Source organism: Oryza glaberrima, chromosome 7, assembly GCF_000147395.1.
Source record: "Oryza glaberrima chromosome 7, OglaRS2, whole genome shotgun sequence".
Taxonomy (NCBI): domain Eukaryota; kingdom Viridiplantae; phylum Streptophyta; class Magnoliopsida; order Poales; family Poaceae; genus Oryza; species Oryza glaberrima.
This window is the reverse complement of record NC_068332.1, coordinates 6,822,103-6,844,703: the sequence shown is the minus strand read 5'-3', so window position 1 is coordinate 6,844,703 and position 22,601 is coordinate 6,822,103. Positions and strand designations below refer to the sequence as shown.

Sequence of the window (22,601 nt, the reverse complement as noted above, 5' to 3'; positions counted from 1 at the left end):
ATTAGAATGGATTTTTTACACGAATAAAAAAACTAATTTTATAACTCGTCAGGAATCTTTTGAGTCTAATTAATCCGTAATTAGCACTTAGGCTCAAAAGATTTGTCTCATGATTTCTCCCCTAACTGTGCAATTAGTTATCTATATTTAATGCTTCACGTATGTGTCTAACAATTCGATGGGATGTTTTTAGGAAAAAATTTTGGATAACTAAAGCAGGCCATATAATTAATACTATTGGCAGCGATGACGTCAGTGCCGACTTCATCCACTCTTGCACGTATAATTAATTATATTATTACTTCGAGATTACTACTGCCCGGACGGGAGGTGATGCCATAGGCTACAGCAATGTGTGTAGGTACGTAGTTCTTCTGCAGCCATGGAAGTGTGTGGTCCGTTTGTGTGCATATTCTTTACCTGCTTTGCCGGTTGAATGTCGATGCAAAAGTTTTCAATTACGGATAGTTGTTCGTGTGTACACCTCTGTCCCTTAAAAACACAAATCTAAAATTGGATATGACACATTCTAATACAACGAATTTAGACAGAGACATATCTAGATTTATAGTACTAGGATGTATTATATTCAGTACTAGGTTAATTTTTTTATGGGACGAAGGGAGTGAGTGATCTTCAGAAGCATATATTGTTTACGGTATGTGGCACTTACATCAGGTGCTATATGGCAGAGGATATCAATATATAAAACACTCCCTAGATTAATATATATTTGGGGGGGTAAAATTGATTTTTTTTATGTATTTACATTGAAAGTTGACCGTGATAGCGAAGAAAGGAAAGCACACTAGCGCGGTAGCATTTTGTTTAACTCATGTTTATCCATGATAAAATGTGTAGTAGTAGTAGTAGTATACTTGAACTTTTTGTTTCATTTTCATGAATCCGTGCGGCATCAAATACTCTCTCCATTCCATATTAATTAATCATCATATAAAAATATAGAAATTTCAAGTTGATCATCGTATAAACCCGGTCCCTTTATTTGACATGCAATATTATTATTGCATCTATGCATGTAAATTGAGTATCCATGCATACATTTAGGGATAGGTAAGCGTTTGTTTCTTGTGCATATGAGGAGTTATAGCCTACATGCATGTTTCTTGATTCTTTCCCTCCACATACTTAGATTATATAAAATGCATAATAGTTTTTTCTTCTCAGTGGAAAGACTTATATGATAACTAATATGAAATGGTTGGGGTACTAGCTACGGGCCTATACATCGCACATGATCTAGATCCACCAATCGGCACTACAAGTGTAACTGTACACACTTGCGTACGTCCTACTAGTAGCTAGTAGGTAGTAATTCTATGTCCTATAGAAACTAACATTTAAAGTTTTCACTAATATCCTGCAAAACATGTCATTCAACAATATAATCAAAGAAGTTCCCTAAAAAAAGAATTAATCAATAAAGAAGTGGGACCATATACTTCAAAAATTTTAAATATGCTAAAGATTATTTTGCCATGTGTCGTAATTTCTGTGACCATATAGCTCCCGCGTTCGAAATACAACATGGCAATGAGTTGTGGAAAGGATCGACTAATTAATTAATTACACGCGGAGAGATTATTCGTGCTCCTGTCAACCACATTGCACGCACTTGACCATAAAATGACAAGCTGAGTCTTAGTAACCTGGTCATTTCTAGTAGGAAAACTAATTTGCCTCTAAAACCTTCTTACAACCGTCGAGTTTTGTGGAACGGAAGAAGTAGGTGAAGTAGTAGAGTGGAGCAGAAGATCCTGAGCCTCGAGGGATCAATGCGTGCATGCGACAGTGCTGACCTTTCCCTGTCGCCCTGTCGGTTCCCTGTTGGATGATGATTCCAGGTGATGAGAAGAGATGAGAGAGTGGCGCGCAAGTAGCCGCCGCCTCCTTCCATAGCATATCCACGAACCACGATGACCGTCCGTCAAGGGGAGCGAGGGGCCGCGGTTTATTGGCTCCGTAGTACGTACTACCTCATGTACTACGTAATAAATACAGCCGTAAATATTCGTACCTAACGTTTGATTGTTCGTTTTATTTAAAAAATTTGTGAAAAATTTAAAAATATTTAGTCACACGTAAAGTACTATTCATATTTTATCATCTAATAACAATAAAAATACTGATCATAAAAAATATCAAATAAGACAAGCGGTCGAACGTTGAACGTGAATAGTGCAGAACTGCACTTATTTTGGGACGGAGGGAGTACGAGCTAGGCAGCCGCGTGCGATTTTGGCTGTGTTTAGTTACACACTAAAATTGAAAGTTTAATTAAGTTTTTTAAAAAAGTTGGAAGTTTATGTGTGCAAAAACGTTTTAATGTGATGAAAAAGTTAGAAATTTGAAGAAAAAATTAGGAACTGAACTCAGCCTTTACATTCTTCTTTCAACGAACGAACGCTCGATCGCAGGTTGTTGACGGACGCATGCATTTCCACGTGCTGAATAAAAATCATACTCCAGCAATGAGGTTTACTTGCTGCCTACTTCGATGCGTCGCTTATGGATATGGGCCATATGCAATGCAGTGCACCCCACATCGTTCCATATACGCACAGCGCACACCCTGCTAATTAATTTGGTCAAGCCTGACCTTTACTGCTCGTGCTAATACTAATATTCTGGCCCACTTCTATTCTTCAGCTTCAAGCACACTTAATTTCCAACTATTAGATGATACTTTTTTTTTAAAAAAAAATCTCTATAGAAGTTGTTCAAAAAATTTAAATAAAACCATTTTTCAAGTTTATAATTATTAATACTTAATTAATTATGTGCTAATGAGATTTCTCGTTTCGTGTGTGGTACAAATCTTCCTCATCCACCTGTAATTGAACGAATCATAAGAATGTGTTCTGTTGGTTGATTTATCAATTCCATGCCCCAAAAAATTAAAAATAAAAGATAAAGTTCTATTTTATGTTTTTGGTGAAAAATAAATTCGCATATAACATGGCATTAACCCCAGCTCACCACCATCCCTGTAAAAGGAAGAGTAGGAGGGGGGACGCCCCAACTCTCTCAATTCTAAAACCCTAGAACCTAAGTCGTCCGATCAACTGATGCGGGAAGAGATTAGTGAGGTGATCTATATAATTTTCTTTTGTTTTATTGACAGAAAAGCCAACGCCCTATACTTCTCCTACAGTGAGAAGAATTACGAGAAGATGAGAAAAGAAAGAACAAGAAGTAAATCAAAGTGACCGGCTTCAATGGCTTCATCCTCAAGTTAGCAGATAAATAAATTCTGCATTGAGTAAAAGTAATCATGTTTAAACTAAATCATTGAGATTATGTAAATTAGACTCAACACGTTCAAAACTCCATTTTAGTTTGGCTACTTCCTCAATTTTTGTTAGCACACATTTAAAATTGCTAAACGTTACGTTTCTTCTAAAAACTTCCTATATAACGAGTTGCTTTAAAAAAAATAAAAAATATATGTTTTTCAAGATTTTAATAACTAATACCCAATTAATCATATACTTATCACGCTTCTCGTTTTACACATGGCTAATCATCCGTTCAAACGCACTTTAGAATGCACCCTAATAATAGCATCTTCTAACTAAAAAAATTATATCAAAACATATCAATTTCTAGCTACTTCAATCACAATCATCTCTCATTTAATTTCTCCATTTTTACTTTCTCATGTCTTAACTTATCACAAACTTTTCTCATTTAATTTCACATTTTCCCTTAATTTCCGTAAAAAAATACTTATATATTTTTAGATGGAGGGCGTAGTCCACTGTGATGCTACAATTTGTGATTTTAGATTTTCGGGCTTTCTTCATTGTTTTTTGTTACTCAACTTTTATATTGTTATGAAGAAAAGTAAAAGAAGATGACCTAAAATTATTATTAAAAAGAGTTAAAATCCAAAATTAGCTTGAAAAAAGCTGTACCAAATTTAAAAGCTACCTTTGCAAACATAGGTAGAGGGAGGAATAGCTTCAAATTAACATATTGTTTTTCAACGAGCATGCCAACTTCGCTGTGTTATAAGGTGAGGGTGGGGAAACTTCCCTTTCAGCATGAGAATCGAAATGATGGATTAGCGCACGATTAATAAAGTATTATAAAAAAACTCTAAAAATAGGTTAATAAACTTTTTTAAAACAACTTTTCTATATTTATTATTTTTATTTGTCTTAAAAAAAGGCATATCTTTTAGTAGTTCGGTAAACGTGCGCGTGAAAAAGGGAGCGAGTTGTGAAAGAGAAGAAAAAACACACCCACCACTATATGTCTTCACCGTTGACAGCACGGCATGTATGCCAAGCTGCATCTTACATATGCCTCCTCAATATATATTCGGATTCCTTATACTTTTAATAAAAATCAGCGCATAAATATCTCTTATACTACTGCAGATTCTTCAACTTTTTTACACCTAAAAGTCTGAAAAACCTTTTTGTCTAATGTAATAACATGGGAAGAAAGGCTTTTACCCTCGTGGGATTCTAGACACTTGAGTACATGAATCCAAAAAAAAAAGGCAAATGGACCTTTTGGATTTAGTGAGCATAGGCGCAGACCATACACGACTAGATGTGGAATTTACACTTACATCTTCCCTAATTGAAAACCGAAAATTCCTTCTTGTTAGGTTGAATGAACCGTCAAACTTTCGTATACCAGTAGAGAACACAGTAAAAAGCATAATTAACTTATTACTCTAAACAAGTTTCAGATGCTGATCGACTCCAATTACCACATGGTTGGTCCACATGTAAATCAGAAAAGAGAGTAGCGTCGCCCAACACATATTTTTAACACACATAATACTAGGATTAACACAGCAACTTAGGCAAGCAGGCAGCATCAAGTTACCAGATATGGAAGCTGCAGCTTCCAGATGCCTCCACTATCTAAGGCTCCTTTCATCTTGAAAGAATCAGCACCCAAAATTTCACACTAGATACTGCTTTTCACTTTTCTCAAGTTCAGAACGTTTTACATGTAAACAACGCAGAATCTTCAGATTTTCTTGGTATAGGCACTGAAAGAATAACCCAGTGTCAAAAGCAAAAGGTGATCTGATTTGGAGACAGAGATGGAGAGAGAGCCCCACACCTCTCAGATCTGGCACATTTTTCTTACCAACGTAGTACATGGTATCTTGTCTTCCAGAAGGGTTGGGCCCTGAGATATGTAGCCACCTTTGTCTTCCAGATGTCTGAGGCATATGGAAGAGGACATGAGATTTTGGATTAGTATGCAATCACATCAAAGGACTACACATGTAATTCATGCTTAGTGAAGACGACAGTGGAACAATGGACCTAAGCTTGACCACAGCAGCACCATTAATTCAAATGTTATTCTAGGATTTGACGATTTGTTACTGATTCTGCAGGAGCCTAAGGTGGATAAGTTACTAGCGAGAATGACCTGGCCAACTTTTGTTTTGATTAAATGTAAGATTATTCGTCACAAACTAGCATACCGGTTCACACAATTGATTATTCTTTGGTAGTATTGCCTGAACCATCAATCAACATATATGACCCTCCGTACACACAAAAAGACATTCCGCCATATGTAAAAGGTGGACTCCATTCTGGAACAGAGAATGGGTTTCGTGAAAATGCATTATTGAGCAATACAATGGTTGGTTTAACTCCACGAGACCTACAAAAAATCAAACTAACACCAGCCTTGAAATCAAATACAGTGTCATGTTATCTACCTATCCAATATCCAGGTGCTCAGCCGCCTTAATATAGAAATGCAGGAAACCTATTAGTAGCATTGAACTGACCGGGATGTTAAGGTCTATATAAACTCCTTGCAGTCCAATAATTTATTTTGTTTATATCAAAGATCTCGATCATGCAAAGTAATTTGTAGGTACTTACAAAAATATTTTTTTGTAAATTATAGGTGAGGTGTTTGATTAAAAAAAATTATAAGTGAGGGTTTTCTAATGTTAAAAGGCTCTTCATAATTTTGGTTGGTTCTGCAGTGTAACATCAGTAGCATGTAACAACTAGTTTCACTACAAATGGATTGCATCAATGTCCTCTCCAAAAGAGAAAAGAAAAAATAATATTTGGGAAAAAGATCGGAAGGGTGTGAATTGCATGCACTGAGCCACTGACTACTCCACTACCAGCAATACTATTTCAAAGCTTGTGCCATTTAGTATTGAGATACCATACAAGCGCCAGACAAATTATTAAAGAAAAGCTTCATTGGTAAATGATGAGAAACTAAGCAAATGACAAGGATGTGTAAGATCATAAAATTGGGGAGATTAAAAGCATGACAGCAAATCTGAAAGTTCTATCAGGCTTAACATTTGTGATTGTCTCATGAAATGTTTGATACGAAGAAACAAAGTACATTACTGATGTGCGTACGGCGTACCATCTAGTGCCAGAATGCTAGGACCACAGCAATACTGAAAAGTATCAACAAAGCAACATTCCCACCAGGCAAAATATCTTCACATGAACCAGACGATCTGTATGAAGAAGCATACACAAAACTGGTCATTACACACTAAAATGATAATATGTCGAACACTAAATCATAGAACACCAACAGTTTAGAAACTCAAGTTTTTTTTGTGTTACTGTAGTTTTATAATATTTTATATTACAAAACATAACATCATTTAATCATTTTAAAAAAACATGTCTTGTATCTGGAACCAATGATCCTATGTCACATATATTGCATCATGTTACTCACACACACATAAGATAAGATGTGAAACAAAGTCAAAGATATCTCTGGTTTGCCAAGAGAATGAAAGGGATGGATAGCTACTTAATTTTAGAATTATAAAGTTGGCTTGGTTGTTACTAATTCACACCCGTGACTATCATAGTTCTTGAAGAGTGACAGGTTTAAATCTAGAAAAAAGGTACAACTAATGTCTCGAAAACCATGTGATTGTATTAACAAAAGGAGGTGAAATGTCCTATCTTGAGGCTAACTTGAGTAGTAATAATGGTTTGTTACAGATGTGAAAAGAATGAGACACATGATTCACAAAGAAAGTACATCAATAGTGATGTTAAGAATGATATTTTGAGCTGGAGGTTGTGGACAGGCCCAAAAGCTCTGATCCTTGAATAAAATGCATGATTTAGTGCCTTCCAATGGTTTTCGTATTCAGTACATGTCAATCTTGCTTTCAATCCCTAATTGTTACTTTTACAACCTCTTTTTTAATTTCCTACTTGACCCAGTACAATATGAAATTTCAGTCTTGTATTTTGTCATAAGTTTTCTTAGTTACCATGCACCATGCTGCAGTTTTGCTAGACATTATCAAAGATTTTGTATAGTCATTCTAAGAATCATTACACATTATTTGAGCATTTCTATATCCTCCTTATTTGCTTCCGATTCATAATTGTTGCCTTTCTGACTATTTTTGTAATTTCCCACCAAACCTTTTCTTATGGTTCATCATGAACTTTTTGTAGTTACCATGCACCAGTTCCACATAGTTACACGGTCCAGTTCTTTTAGACATTGTACAAGATAAGGAGAATTTATACCAAATTTTCATAAATAATAATGCTACTGATCATCATACATTATTTGATCTGAGCTCTCTCTATCCTCCTTGATGGTTATCTAAATTTATATCAGATATATTGAGTTATTGACTAACTGCAAAAAGTATCTTCTAGAAGAGACATGGTCTAATGAAGTTACCTCTTTCATAAACTTTTGTTTATTTACCATGCACCAGTTCTGCATAGTTCCCATGTTGCAGTTCTGCTAATCATTATCTAAGATAAAGAGAGGCTGCTACCTGGACGATTTATATATAATCGTTCCACAGATCATTACACACTGTTTGAGCATCTCTCTATTCCTCCTTTAATTGTTTTCTGAATTTCATACTATAAGGCATATTGAAAACTGAAAAGTTTATCTTCTACTAGAAGAGACATGGCATAAAGCATAATTGATGTTACCTCTTTCTCTTCTGTGACCGGTGAATCCAGGCCATGACAGGAGGGAGGATCCCAAAAAGGAAGCAGTTTGCATAAACCCCAGCAAAATCCAGTGCCTTGGAGAAGGCCGCTGAGAAGAACGACGCAATAACGATAGGAATAATCAACACAATCCATGTGAGAATAGCCCCATTTCTTCCATGACCACCGCTAGATTCAGAGAGCTGCCCAATTCCTCGCTTCGGAGAAAACCTCTGCCCAATCAACTCCACTGTATCAGCCAGCTGCTTCGGAAAGCTCACCGCGTATCCTATCAAGCTCGTCGCCAATGCGGCAAACGCAAAGCCTCGAACGGCAGGCAATGCTGCTGGATTCACCGAGAGCAGCAGCTTAATTGGATCATCGAATCTCGCACCGCCACTGGAACTTGCCAACCCGAGAATGACGGCATTCCAGGACAACACCATGGCCAATGGGACGGCACCGCCGATCAGTATTGCGCGCCGCGCATCGTACACTGAATCCCCCACAATCTTGCAGATGAACGGCGTGATGACATGGAACCCAAGCGTCAGGACGGTCACCGGAATTGCAGGCAGGATGGTAGCAGGGCGCCAGCAGGCGTAGCCGAGCGATCTCAGCATGCTGCTCCGGCCGACGGAAACGCCGGTGACAACAAGCGCGGTGATGGAGGCGAGCATCAGGCCGCAGAGCGCGCGGTTGGCGCCGTCGACGGCCTTGAAGGGGAAGAACGCGATGAGCGTCCCGGCGAAGCACGGGAAGATGGCGTTGGCCAAGGCCGGATCCACCGCCGGGAAGAGCTGGGACACCAGCGAGCCGATGCCGGCGACGCAGGCGACGAGCAGGGAGAAGCTGAGGGCGGCGTAGACGACGGCCACGACCGCCCCGAGCGTCGCCCCCAAGGTGCTCGACGCAAGTCCCGTGAAGCTGACCTCGTCGACGCCGCCGTCCTCCATCGCGGCGAAGCTGAGCTCCGCGACGAGGACGATGGAGGACACCACGTAGACCCACGAGAGCACGATCGCCGCCGTGGACGGGACCGGCCCGGAGCGGATGGTGGCGGACGGCAGCCCCAGCATCCCCGGCCCCACCGCCGTTCCGACGATGAGGCTCACCGCCGCCCAGAAGCTCTTCTTCTCCCCTCCACCGGATACCCCGTCCTCGACGAGCGGCGCCGGTGATTCTTCTTCGGCGGCGTCGGCGTCGCCGTAGCCGCTCCGCCACCGCCATTGCCGCCTCGGCGACAGCCAGGACAGCGGCAACGGCTGCGGCTGCGGCGGCGCGGGGTTCTTGGAAGCTAGTGGCGGAGGGCGACGCGTTCGTGGCTCCGGGAGGCCGAGGCGGCGGCGGCGGCGGAGCGGAGAGGGGCAGGTTGCCGGCGAGGAGGGCGTGGCGAGGTGGAGGCGGCTGGAGAGTAACATGGTCAACGGTAAATTTTGGTAGGGTCAAAGGAGGCGGGTGAATTCTGGGCCTCTTTTACCATTCGAGGCCCAGTTTTTCAACATACGAGTTTCTAAAACATTTTGGATTGGGAATTTGAAGAATGAATAATAATACGTAGTACAAACTGAGCGGATTCATGTAAAAAAATACTGTAAAATTTCTGCGTCCTAATGGAGCCTCAGCAAGGCCTTGGAAGATTTGGGATTAGAGAAATTAATATGGCTGAATTTACGTTTCCATTGAAACGGAAGAATTTTAGTGAATTTTCATTATCATTAGTAAGTAGTTCAAGTGTTCAACCCATGCAAGAATCCTTGAAAACAATCCTACGGTTAACGCGCTCCACTTGTGATGGAGGAATTTTGCAAAAATGAAGTAATAAAGCCTCGTAGTGATCGATTGAGGCTACCAGTTTGGTGTGTTAAGGCCATTCACACTAGTTTGAGGAGCTGAGACTACCACATAGGACGAAGACACGGAAAAAATAATACTTACCACAAGTTTCACAGTGCTATGTGAAAGTCATTCTCTCCTCCATCTCCGACCGCCGCTCTTCCCCCCTTCTCCTCCCCTCCTCTGGTGGCCGCCGCTCCCCCTTCCTCCTCCAACCGCGCCTCCTCTTTCTTCTTCCGGCCGCCGGCCACCGCGCTACCCCACTGGGTATGCGCCTCACCTCCTCCATCTCCGGCCGCCGCGGCTCCCCCACTTCCTTCGACCGTGCTCCTCTGGGGTCGCCGTCACCATCCGCACCGCTCCCGGAGACGGAGACGAAAGGAAGGACGACATGGCGGTCGCGGAGGAGGAGGTGACATTGTCGGCGAAGATGGTAGAGCATGTACTTGCCATCGACGACTTCACTCGCTAAGAATTGATCTCTGGCGAAAGGCAGCTGGGTGCTACCAAAGCTTAGGGATGGCAGTGGGTCGGGTCGGGCACGGGCAGAGCGATTCCATGCCCGACCCGAGAGCCACATGCCCGTGCCCGACACATGCTCGCCAGCTCTATCGGGCAAAACTCCATGCCCATGCCCATGCCCGACGGGCACGGGCATGCCCAACGGGTACCCACTGGATACCACAAAGTTAAAAACGAATTTAATCACAGCAAAACCACATGTACACAACACAAAATTTCAGATCTGGCATTCACATACACAAAATCACAAATATACATACACAAATACTAAGATACACATACACAACATCAATTTCAGAAAATGCTTGCCGTCGTCTGTGCACAGCCACCGCCGTCGTCTCTGCGTCGCCGCGCCGCCCCTCCCGTGCGCCGCCGCCGCCTGCTCCCTCCCGTGCGCCGCCGCACCGTCGTGCCGCCCCTCCCGTGCGCCGTCGCGCCGTCATCTGTCCGCCGCCGCGCCACCCCTCCCGTGCGCTGCCGCCGTGCCGCCCCCTCCCGAGCGCCGCCGCCGTGCCGCCCCCCCTAAGCACCGTCGCCTCTGCCTCCGCCTCCCAACGCCGCCCCCTCCTGAGCGCCGCCCCTTCCCGACTCCTGTGCATGGTGCGCCATGCCGCCGCTAGACAGAGACAGAGAGACACGGGAGGGAGTGAGAACTGAGAAACTAGGGTTAGGGTTAATAAGTTGTGAAATATATACCATCTGATAATGGGCCAATGGTTGGGCCTAACTCCTGAGGAGGGATGTTAAACTACAGGCACATTTTCGGGTCGGGCATGGATTATCCACGGGCGAAATGTAAAACCCGGCTATGCCCACTAAGTTAGCGGGTGTCGAGTCAGGCGTGCCCACGGACAAAATAACGCGCCCACGCCCGTGCCCATCGGGTCGGGTATCCACGGATACCCGAGCCCGTGGGCATTACTACCATCCCTACCAAAACTGCTACTGTTTTGGCTCCCTGGTAGGCCCTCCCCCTCGCCTCGCTCTATCTTTCTCGTGCTAGCTAACAAATCTCTGACGCATTTTGACGAGGAACGCGTGACTAACTTTGGATCCACGTTCCTCATCTGGGCACGGGAGAGACCGACGTGGCTGGGAATATTCGAGTTGAAGGGCTGAGGATGAATGCCAGCGGTGCTCACTATAAATGCCCTTAGTGATCTCATCCAATTATTAAAAAAAAAATCAAATACTCTATTCCTAAGTACAACAAAATCAAATCGTAAACAAACTACTAATAAAACATGGGAGCTCCAATTCAGTGACTTTGTGCATGTTGGCCAATTGATTTCTCTCTACTCTTAAGGGTTTGAATGAATTTAGGTAATATTTTTCTCCCATTCCATATAGAAAATGAACTAATTCGTACAAAATTCAGTTAGAACACTATACACTTGATCATCAACATTGTGATATCTCATTAGCCGTATATCCATGAAGATCGTCACCGACTAAGTTGCAGTTAGTGGCCAAAATAATATCTACATTTTGGAGAGAACTCGCTCACTGTTTGCTGCCCAGGTGCATCCATCAGGGCCATTTCACTCTGCTATGGAAAGATTTATGCATCCACAACATGTTGTAATAATAGCTTAGGCAAAATGATATTCAAAGCCTAAGATGAGAAATCAGGATTTATGTCAGCATACAAGAAAGCATTATATCCACCCAAAAATTTCCAAAGAAATTAGCTTTGTCCATCCATGTCCAGCACATCATTAAGCATGCGTGACCCCAGTACTGCCACTCTATTTCACAATAATACAAAAGATCTTGTTTACAATAACATAAAAGATAACATTAACAGTGTAGTCTGCATATGACATTCTGGACATGATACACAACCAAATAGTGTACTCTGCATCACAACAAGAATCCTACAGGCAATGTGAAATCAAGCCACCAATTCACCCAAAACAGAACAACTAACCACAAACATCACATGCATTGCTGCTACACCGCAAAGATGATATATAATGAACAAAAACTGAACCATGCGAAGTAAGCTGAAAAATAGTTAACAAGCACAATGAACAATCCATAGCAACACCCAAAAGGCAAAACTGCATAGTGCAAACATGACCATAGCTGGAATGAACTGATCAAAACTTTTCGCGGCACAACAGAGTATATCGATTGGATGACAGCCAAAATTTCAGTGGCGATAATAGTTTGTAAACTAGCATACATCATCATGTATGTGGCATGCCTCACTGTAAACTAACAGACCAAAAAAGAATTCCGATACAAGAAAAGCACCTGTTCATCTACTGGCAAGTGCAAGCATGGGTGAAATCATCCCTTGGATCCCCTGCAATGTGTGCTGTATCTGAATCTCCTCTGCAGCCATCCTCTTAAGATTTCTAACACAACCCCTTAGGTTCTCATCTGATCGGATATCATCCGCGCGCATCTCCAGCACCTTGTTTGCCACCCCCATCAAGAACCTGGCATACCTTGGCAAGGTTGCATTTCGGTGCAGGAACAGCAGGAGAAGAACGAGTTCTTCCGTGTCCAAGTTCTCGATGCATCTGACCAGCTTTCTCCTTGAAACTAGCTCCTCCATCACCGCCACTATGCTCCTTGGATTGTTTCGAGCTAACGCTGAAACTAGAGCATCCTTGTGCCTGAACTTCCTCAGCAACTTATCGTGTTCAGCAACCTTCACCTTCTTAGGCTTCTCAATCACAAGGTCACCTTCCTTAGCCTTCGCATTTTGTCCACGGAGGAAGTACCTATAGTTGGACGGTGCCAACCGCCGCTTCTCCGGCTTGGTTGGTGCCCAATCAAGCTCACCACCAACACCCTTACCCTCTTCCTCGTCCTCCCCTGTCGACTTCTTTTTCCTCCTACCCATATAAATTGTGCCCTTTGAAGATCCAGCAACCAGCACTGTCCCACACGGCGAGCACGCCAAGGAAAGCAATTCCTTAGGATATCGCATCGAGTGCGTGAGCTTAAGCTTGCCATAATCAAAGCTCTTGACATAACCATCACTCCCCGCGCTAAGCAGCCGCGTCTCGCCGGTGTTGGTCATCTTGGCGAGCGCGAGGGCCATCACCGTCTTGACATGGCTCTCCACCGAGTGGAGAAGCCGCCCGCCACCAATGACATCCCAAATCCTGACGACGTTCCCGCCGGCTGTCGCCAGCAGCCCGCCGAACGGCAGGAACAGCACGCTCTCCACCAATTCGCCATGGGAGAAGGACAGCGTCGACGTCTTCCCCATGCGGGCGTCCCACAATTTGACGATGCGGTCGTACGAGCCCGTGGCGAAGATGTTGTGGTCGGCGGGGGACGCGGCGCCGGCGCGGATGTAGTCGCGGTGGGCGGCGGGGGCGGCGAACACGGGCGTCTCGGATGGCACGTCCCAGTAGGCGAGGAGCGCGTCGTCGCCGGCGGTGAAGAGGTGGACCTTGTCGCCGCCGGCGACGGGGTAGCGGACGACGCGGGTCTCGGCGGTGTGGGCCGTGAGCGTGCGGAGCGCGCCCGACGACTGCTTCTTGTCGGCGCGGAAGACGCGGACGACGCCCTTCTTGTCGCCGACGGCGAGGAGGGAGCCGTCGGAGCGGAAGGACGGGGAGAAGGCGACGTCCTGGGAGGCGGGGATGCGGGGGAGCGGGGAGAGCGGGTCGCCGGAGAAGAGGAGCACGGAGGTGGACCACGAGGCGGCGAGGGTGGGGGCCGACGAGGGGGAGAAGGCGAGGTGGGTGACGTTGAACTCGTTGGCGGGGGTGAGCTCGGAGGCGCGGAAGGAGCGCCAGTAGGAGGCCTCCGGGGAGAGGCGGGAGGGCTTGCGGCCGGAGGGGAGGAGGGCGGGGTTCGGCGCCGCCGGGAAGAAGGGCTTGGAGGTGTCGGCGGCCATGGCGGCGGCGGCGGCGGCGGCGGCGAGTGAAACCCTAGTTTGTGGGGGAGAAGTGGAGGAGAGGGGGTTTATGGGTTTTGGACTTTGTTGCAGATGGGCCGTGGAGTGGAGGAACGAGTCCTATAGGAGAAATGGCGATGGATGGACAAGGGAATTTTACAATTAGGCACCTGTTTCTCCCTCTTACAGTATGCCACCGAGAAGTTTGAAAATTTTTGGAAACTACTCGCAGGAGATGAAGTTCTTTTTCTATATTTATACCAGAAAATATACCCGTGAATTGCAATAAGTGAAGGCTATTTTAATCTTATTATTGTTATATGATTTAATTAAGGTGAAATTTGCTGTGTTAAATTCGCTTGGATATATTTTTTTTATAGAAAATTATGAGCTGCAATTAAGAGTATGATCGTCTCTAAATTAGCTTACGAGTTTTTTTAAAGAGATTTGTTATAAGATTCCTTCTGTATTTCAAAAGCGAATGAACTTTTAAAACCGACTCCTATACGGATGATGTACCAAAGTACCGGCAAAAACATCTTTAATTTTTATAATAGTAGAGATAAATAGTATGGAGAAAAAGAGAAAAAAAGTTTAAAATGGAATAGTCAAAAGAAACAATCAGATCTATTTCTCTCTACTTGTCTATTTTTCTTTCTGTTTCATAGTCTTATACGCAATCATTTGCGTATGAAAAAAACAATTTGGCCATTTGGGTCATGAAACATTTGTGGAATATGAGAAAAAAAGTGCAACATCTGGATATAAAAATGAAACTTTTTGAGAACTGGCATATAAAATAAATAAATAAGTTAAAACACCATTAAATTCAAATTATAACATATTGGCCTCACACGCGCTACATATAGTTGCAACGTTGGAATCATCAATATATTTATAGAGAATACCTTCTTCCTAACCAAACGGTTTGAGCCCAAGATCGTTTTCTTTGAAAACAGAGGAAAAACAAGAAACCACAGTCCGACATAACACAACTTGGACCCCAATGTCACTATGTAGGGCGACATGGGCAATGACCAAACTCACTCTACCGCCAGCCCTCCTCCCGCCATCCCCTTCCTCGTAACCGCCAGAGCATGGCAGCAGCCGTATGTGCAGCTACAAGGACGGTGATGACGGGCCTCTAATCTATCGTTTTCCATTCCTCCCCATCCTCGAGCTCCGTGAGGCCACGACCCCTATGATGACGATGGTGATTGTGATAGGGATAGCCAGATCTGGAGCCACCTCGACCGGATACAACTTCTCCCTGGATAGATCCGGCCTAGATCCCACATCCCTGATTAGATTCGTGCGCAGTGGAGGTATCGAAAGAGGCGAGCTCGACAAGCAAATGTGGTGACATTGGTGGTTGGGTGGCATCGGCGGTCAGATGTATGGACTATGGTGGTGGCACGCCTGAGTGGGAGAGGCCAGCGAGGATTGGTCGGAAGAGGTGATGACTTCTCATCTAGACTTGTTGTCTCCGTCGACTAGATCCGATACGGGACGACGGTCTAGAACGAGGAAGGCTGGCGAGGGTGTGCTTAGTGGGTAGGCGGGGGCGAGGTTGGCGATTGGGCGGCTCAGACAGTCATAGTGGAGATGGCGGTGTGCTTGAGGGGGCGGCACCTGATATGGAGGCAGCCCGTGAGGAGGTTGCTGAGGGCCTATAAAGGGGTGTTGATGTGGTGACTATGTGCTGGTGGTGGTCGACTTGGTGCAAGGTAGCTATGATGATAGGGGGAGAAGCCTCCAGGTGAAAGCCTAGCTCGTATTTCTATGAGCTGGCAACGATGACGTTTTGGGCATCACAATCCCTCGTGGGGGTGTTGTTGAGATGTCTCTTTCCCTCCCTAGCAAAGCACTTTGGATGAAAACCTTGCCCAAGTTCTCTTGGGTGGGAGACGGCAATGCTCTCAGTGTCAAAGCCTTACAGGAGGTGTCATCTTTGGAGGCCCAACTCTGCAGTTCCTTCCTTGGGGTATCTGTTTGCCTAGGACAACACTCTTCAAAGTTACATGGTGGTGGACATGTGCGATGGATGAGTGAATCTTTCTTCTATGTCGCCCTCTCTCTCTACACTCTTAGGCTATGGTGATGACTGGGAGCCTTGTTTTGTATGGGGTGGGCGATGGGTAGTGCTTTTGTGGCCCTTGCTCTCCTGGCGACGAGCGGTCACGTATAGCAGTGGTCAGCTTGGTGCTGGATCCCTTCCTTGTGGTCAGGTGTGAGGTTGTATCTGGCACATGGTATCGTTTGTTTCTTTTCTTTTTCCTAGTTATAGCATCCCAGGGCTTTATAGTACAACATTTTATAGCAAAAGGTGCATTCAATGAAATCACAATATTTAAAAGCACATCATGGAAGCAGGGAATCATGCTTACTCTGTCTTCAGCAACATTTTTGTTGTGAACTCTCATCTATAGTGCAAGCGATCCAGAATGTCCAACCTGCATAACAACATTGCTGCTCCCCAGATCCAGCCATATAGCCACCAAATATTGGATATTAGGATTGAGAAGCATGGGGAAATTAGCCCTCGCAAGGCGGTAGAGAGGATTTCTACAATTGTGTTTTTGTGTAGCTAACAATTCAACCAGGCAATCTCTCCACTTTAGGCAGATATGTGAAAATGTCGAATGATGCCTGCGAACCACTGAAATGGTGAAGTGCTGCTGAAAAACAAGTAGAAAATGCTGAAAGATAATTATCCACATAGGTTTCATGCAACTGGACATTGAACATCTGAAATACACCACCGTAAAGAAACCAATTACTGGTGTCTATTCGGCAATGTTTTTAATGCAAACTCTAATGATAGTTTCATAAACATGGACATGTACAATGGTTCGATCATATATAACTAGATAATCTCTAACATGTGTTCTTGTTAATCATATAAGTTTAGCAATTATTGTTATAAAAACCGGTACCTTAAACTACATCGGAGACCAAACGCGGAAGAATGCCATAGAAGATCCAAACTTGATGACAATTCTGAGGTACGATATTTGTTAACATAGTTAAGTGGAAACCTTGATCTACCGTCGACAGTCATCCCCTATTGCATATGTTAAATCGTCATGTGGTTACAACATGCATGCCTCTCTATTTAAGAGAGAGCATAGGTCAGAATCCGACTCTAATACTAGCCTAATACTTAGCATAACTCCAAACCCTAAACTGTAACGACTTTGTGCACATATTGGATAAAAACTCTAACCGTTATCACAAACAATTTATGATGTCAAGCTAAATCTTAGACTCTGAAATGGTTGTCAACCTTCAGAGATTAAGGGCTTAGCATTGGCGGCTTAGCATTGGCTCTTTTTCAATACCATTGGGATACTCTAAAATAAAGTGTTACAATGGTATCCGTGTGCTTACGAATTTATATGTGAACGTAACAAATCCCAAAAGGGGTGGAGGGCCGGCTGGGATTTTTATTTATTTTTATTTAAGTTGGGGTTGAGAAGACCTATAAGTTATCTCTAACAACACTCAAAATTATGTCCGTTACATATGAGAGACAATTATCGGTAACGGGCTTAGAGCCATTACAGATAGGCTCATCAATAACAGCTTCTTCTTTTTTTTAGATAATGAATCAATAACTGCTTCCTAACTGAACCATTGCAGATAGGGTGGATAATGTCTGTAACGACTCCTCATCAACTGTCCATTACAGATGAGTGTTAATCCTAATGGTTCAGATGCCACTCGTTACAGGTATGTGATTTGTAACAGATCGTTATAGATGTGAGCTAGGGTCGTCTATGCTAGTGCACGTAGATAGAGAAGATCCATTATATATGTACCAATGGTCACACAGTGAACTCTCCTTCACATTCAAGAAAACACACATTGGGAGTTTCCAATGGAAATGGCAAGCATATGGAACTTCCAGAAGAGAAAGATAGCAGTGTTGCTCTATCAGTTAGTGCTACCCAAATTGGATCTGAGCAGTTAGGCCTGAGAATCACCGGGAAATTCACCCTCACCGAATTATTATTTCCAGTGTAGTTGTTGTCCATAGGTAGGAGATGAACCGTAACCGTCCGTTAGGGATGAATCGAGGATATTACAAAGAAATTTTTGTTGGCCTCAAGAGCCCATTTCTGATCCTAGACTATTAATTCCGTTCTATCGAGGTTGTAGTGATCTTCAGATTGTTGGTTGTCTGTCAACAGTCATAGGCTACCAATATCTGGGATCTTGAATACTATAAGCGCAGTTGTACCATTAAGAATTATGCACAAAGTGGTAGCACCCAGATTCAAAATAATACTATCTCCATATTTTAATGTATGACCCCGTTGACTTTTTATCTAACGTTTGACCATTCGTCTTATTTAAAAATTTTATGTAATTATCATTTATTTTATTGTGACTTGATTCATCATCAAATGTTTTTTAAGCATGACATAAACATTTTCATATTTTCACAAAAAAATTGAATAAAACGAATGGTCAAACGTTGCTTAAAAAGTCAACGGCGTCATACATTAAAATACGGAGGGAGTATATAGTTAGTTGGGAGGTTGGACTCAAAGTAAATTAAAACACTCAAGTAGGCCAGAGTATGAGAGAAACATATCTTTTAATTAGGTGACATATTTTTCTAACTTTTGTGGATGTATATCAGGATGTGAAGCACAAAATTAGCTGCAGCACATGGAGGGGTGCAATAATGCAGGTGCCAAATTACTTGGTCAGTTAACAATCAATCACACTCAAGAGATGGAGCACAAGAAACAAAACTCAACGCTTGGGAAATGCTATTATAATCAATTAATCCGAATTCCGTAAATTACTTGTTAATTCCCAAATTATTTTCTGAAATATACTATAAAGTTTCTTGATTTTTTTAAGATGCATTAATTTGACATATTCTTAAGTTTGGTCTTTATTACGTGCCATGAATTTTCTATATATATATATATATTGTTCCGTTGAACCCTCTATGCCAATAACACGTCCATATTGTTTTTTCCAAGACTTCACAACCACGAAGAACTCGAATTCATCCTCAATGCGAGCCAATCATGCATGGATTTCAGGGGTGAAATCCGTGTGCTGCTTGGCATTCCAATTCTCTTGAAGGCCTCATCTACTTCATCGCTGTATCGCCGACCAGCTTGATGATCTTGCTACTAGATCTCGACTAGATTGCAGTCCTGTAATGTGGAAGGGGTGTGCTCTTGGATCAACACAAAAGAGTCTTCAAAAAAAAGATTAACAGCTGAAAAGGAATTGGAGAGCAATTCATTTCCCCACAGTATATCTGAATTGAATGTCCAACAGAATTCAACTCGGCCAATTCAGATATCCAAAACGAAGCCTAAAGCATCATGCATGTAGGTGATCTTAATAAGCGAGTAACTCGAATACATAGAGATCATGCCAAATGTAAAAATATAAAAAATCAAGGGAGCATTTGTAAAATTTGTTGCAGATTCATCCACTGCTTTGTTCTAACACCTCCAATTGGTCTACTTTCCAACTTCAACATGAAGCTGTCAAAGAACATGGTTTTTTGATTCCAGAGAGCCAAATCATTCCGTGTGCGTGGCGGCGCACCTAGGGGAAGTTTCAAGAATTGCAGTCCAAGATTATTGTGAATCCAGGAGCACTTTCTGGCATGATCGATGAAGCACGAAACTTGGTCAAGGTATCAAATTATTATCCTACACATCATAATTTGATCGATGAACACATATCATACATACTTGGATCATAATTGTTACATTTGAACGTAGTGTTGTGTGCGTATGGAAAGATGAGTAAAATTTAGATTGGAGTCTAAGTTTGGGAAAATTGGAGTGTGGAATTGTATGGGGATGTTCTTTCCCAGGTATGGTAGGTTTCCTATATATGTGATCAGGAGTCCTAGTTTTAGTTGGATTCATAGTTAGGAGTCCTAGTTGAGGCTAGAAGAGATCTATTTTTCTGGAGATAAAAGTTAGGGTTTGATTCGAGGTTTCAATCCTAGTTCGTGAGTTGAGAGAGGAGTACTTCAGATACACTTTGTAAACACATATTGATGCAATAAAGTTGATATACTTTCAGGAAGCGGTTTGATTGGAGTTCATTGGGCAGTCTAACCGGTGGCTTGGCGATGGTCTAACTGGCGTAGAGAGGCGGTCCAACCGGCGGCAAGGCGGCGATCAGACCAGCGGCTATACTGCGGTCAGACCAGAGATCTGACGGTCAGACCGAGGTACAGTGCAACTTTGTCACGCTTGAGGGTAATGTTTTAATTGTGCAAAAAGATTTGTTTTTAGTGTTTCTACCATTCACCTCCCTTTGGTAGACTTGGTTCTTGTATTCGATCTCACAAAAGTTTTATAGTACTGCAATTTATAGCGAAAGTTGCATTTAGTGAAATCACAATATTTAAAAGCGCACCATAGGAGCAGGGGCACATGCTTATTCATTCAGCAACTTTTTTGTTGGGAACTCTCATCTGAAGTGCAAGCAATCTAGAATGTTCAACCTGCATAGCAACATTGCTGATCCACAGCTCCAGCCATATATATAGCTACAAAATTTTGGATTGATGTTAGGGTTGAGAAGCATCGGGAAATTAGCGCTCGCAGCGCATTGGGGGCTTCTACAGTTGGGTTATTATTGTGTAGAGAAACTTTCAACCAAGCCCGTCAGCCAGTGAAACGGTGAAGTGATCCGGATGAGCCTGTTAGAAAATGCTGAAAGATAGTTATCCACCACTGAGTTTCATGCGTCTAGAGATTGAATAGGTGAAATATGCCATCCTGATGAAACCAATTACTGGCCCTCACTTCTTGCCACACTGTAAACTCTCCTTCACATTCGTGAAACACACATTGAGAATTTTCGATAGAAATTAGAAGCATATGAAACTTCTAGCAGAGAAAGATAGCAGCACTGCTCTAGCCATTTGATACCCAAATTGGGTCTGAGCAGTTAGGACTGAGAATCACCGGGAAATTCATCCTCACCTCATTTTCATTTCCAGTAGGGTTGTTGTCTATGGGTAGTAGATGTTGTGCAATCATCCGTTAGTGATGAATAGAGGATATTAGAAACCAATAAATATTTGTTGGTCTCAAGTAGCCACATCTGATTGTGAGTAGCCTATGCCCTCTTTGTAAAACCTTTTGTGAAGATACTTTGCATTTTTTTTTCACTGGTGAAAGAGCAAACGAAGTCTGGGATCTCCTAGGCTTGAAACATATAATTGCTGATGCTGTGGTAGTGGATTGTGCGGGTTCAGCCATGTTTGCACATTTGCTGCAAATGATCAGTGGTGGAGCTTGACCCAAAATGCAGAGGGGGCCAATATAATGTGTTACTGAACACAAAACCTCTGTTTTTTCGTGTTTAATACGTAATACATTAGATAATTGTTCTTTTTATTAAACAAAAAAAATATTATGTGTTACAGAGCACACAACCTTTGTTTTTCATGTTTAGTAATCCCTCTGTCTCTAAATATTTGACACTGTTGACTTTTTTATACATATTTGACTATTCGTTTTATTCAAAAACTTTTATGAAATATATAAAACTATATATATTCATAAAAGTATATTTAACAATGAATCAAATGATAGAAAAAGAATTAATAATTACTTAATTTTTTTTAATAAGACGAACGGTCAAACATGTTTTAAAAAAATCAACGGCGTCAAATATTTAGGGACGGAGGGAGTAATATATTAGTATATGATCGTCATGGACAAAAATAGTTTTGAGCAAAAGACACAACAGTAATAAGAAGATATTTCCCAATATATCGGTGGAAGAACAAAAGAAATATCTTCATAGGATAGAAAATATATCAACGCTTGGAGTTGGACAAATATTCCATTCAAAGGCTATGAGAAAATGAAATTGTCTAAATAATAACAGAAATATTAGTTAATTGGCGTTCGTGAAAAATATTAGTTAACACCATTAACACTTGGAGAACTGAAAAACACATGGGCTTGAGAGGTGTAGAGCAGAAGGCCTCGGGTCTCACTGGTGTAGGCTTGCAGGAGCTTATAGCAACGTCAGACAGTACTCTCATTTTGCCAGTGTCATCTTCAAGTTCACTCGTAATCAAAGAGTATGTGGTGTTCCTTTCTGTATTTAAATCAGCACTGTCAGGAGCCAGATTATGAAATGAAAATCAGAACAATGGACACACCATATAAACAGAGAAAGCCATTATATGTAAACCAATGGCCCTCATTTCTTGTCACACAGTGAACTCTCCTTCACCATTCAGGAAAACAAACATTGAGAATTTTCAATGGGAATTTGAAGCACATGAAATTCCCAGCAGAAGAAGATAGCAGTGTTGCTCTAGCCATTTGCATTTGATACACAAATTGGGTCTGAGCAGAGCAGTTAGGACTGAGAATCATCAGGAA

The 22,601-nt window shown here is 42.5% G+C and overlaps 2 protein-coding genes across 4 annotated transcripts; both read right to left on the bottom strand.

Moving 5' to 3' along the window:
* Positions 1-4,921: 4,921 nt before the first annotated feature.
* LOC127778362 (uncharacterized) lies at positions 4,922-10,056 on the bottom strand. Of its 3 annotated transcripts, none has more exons than XR_008018497.1 (4): positions 7,977-10,056; positions 6,406-6,502; positions 5,110-5,212; positions 4,922-5,035 (listed from the first exon to the last, which is right to left on the bottom strand). XR_008018497.1 is itself a non-coding variant. In XM_052304946.1 (3 exons), exons 1-2 carry the CDS (start codon positions 9,395-9,397, stop codon positions 6,409-6,411), a joined length of 1,515 nt encoding a protein of 504 aa, XP_052160906.1. In that variant the 5' UTR covers positions 9,398-10,056; the 3' UTR covers positions 4,922-5,212; positions 6,406-6,408. The 3 variants fall into 3 exon arrangements, 1 of the variants encoding a protein (XP_052160906.1); XR_008018498.1 differs by having other exon boundaries at positions 5,137-5,212; XM_052304946.1 differs by having other exon boundaries at positions 4,922-5,212.
* Positions 10,057-12,402: 2,346 nt separating this feature from the next.
* Positions 12,403-14,313, bottom strand: LOC127778304 (protein SLOW WALKER 1). The gene has a single exon (XM_052304885.1). The coding sequence runs from the start codon at positions 14,197-14,199 to the stop codon at positions 12,598-12,600; it is 1,602 nt and encodes a 533-aa protein (XP_052160845.1). The 5' UTR covers positions 14,200-14,313; the 3' UTR covers positions 12,403-12,597.
* Between the last annotated feature and the right edge of the window lie 8,288 nt (positions 14,314-22,601).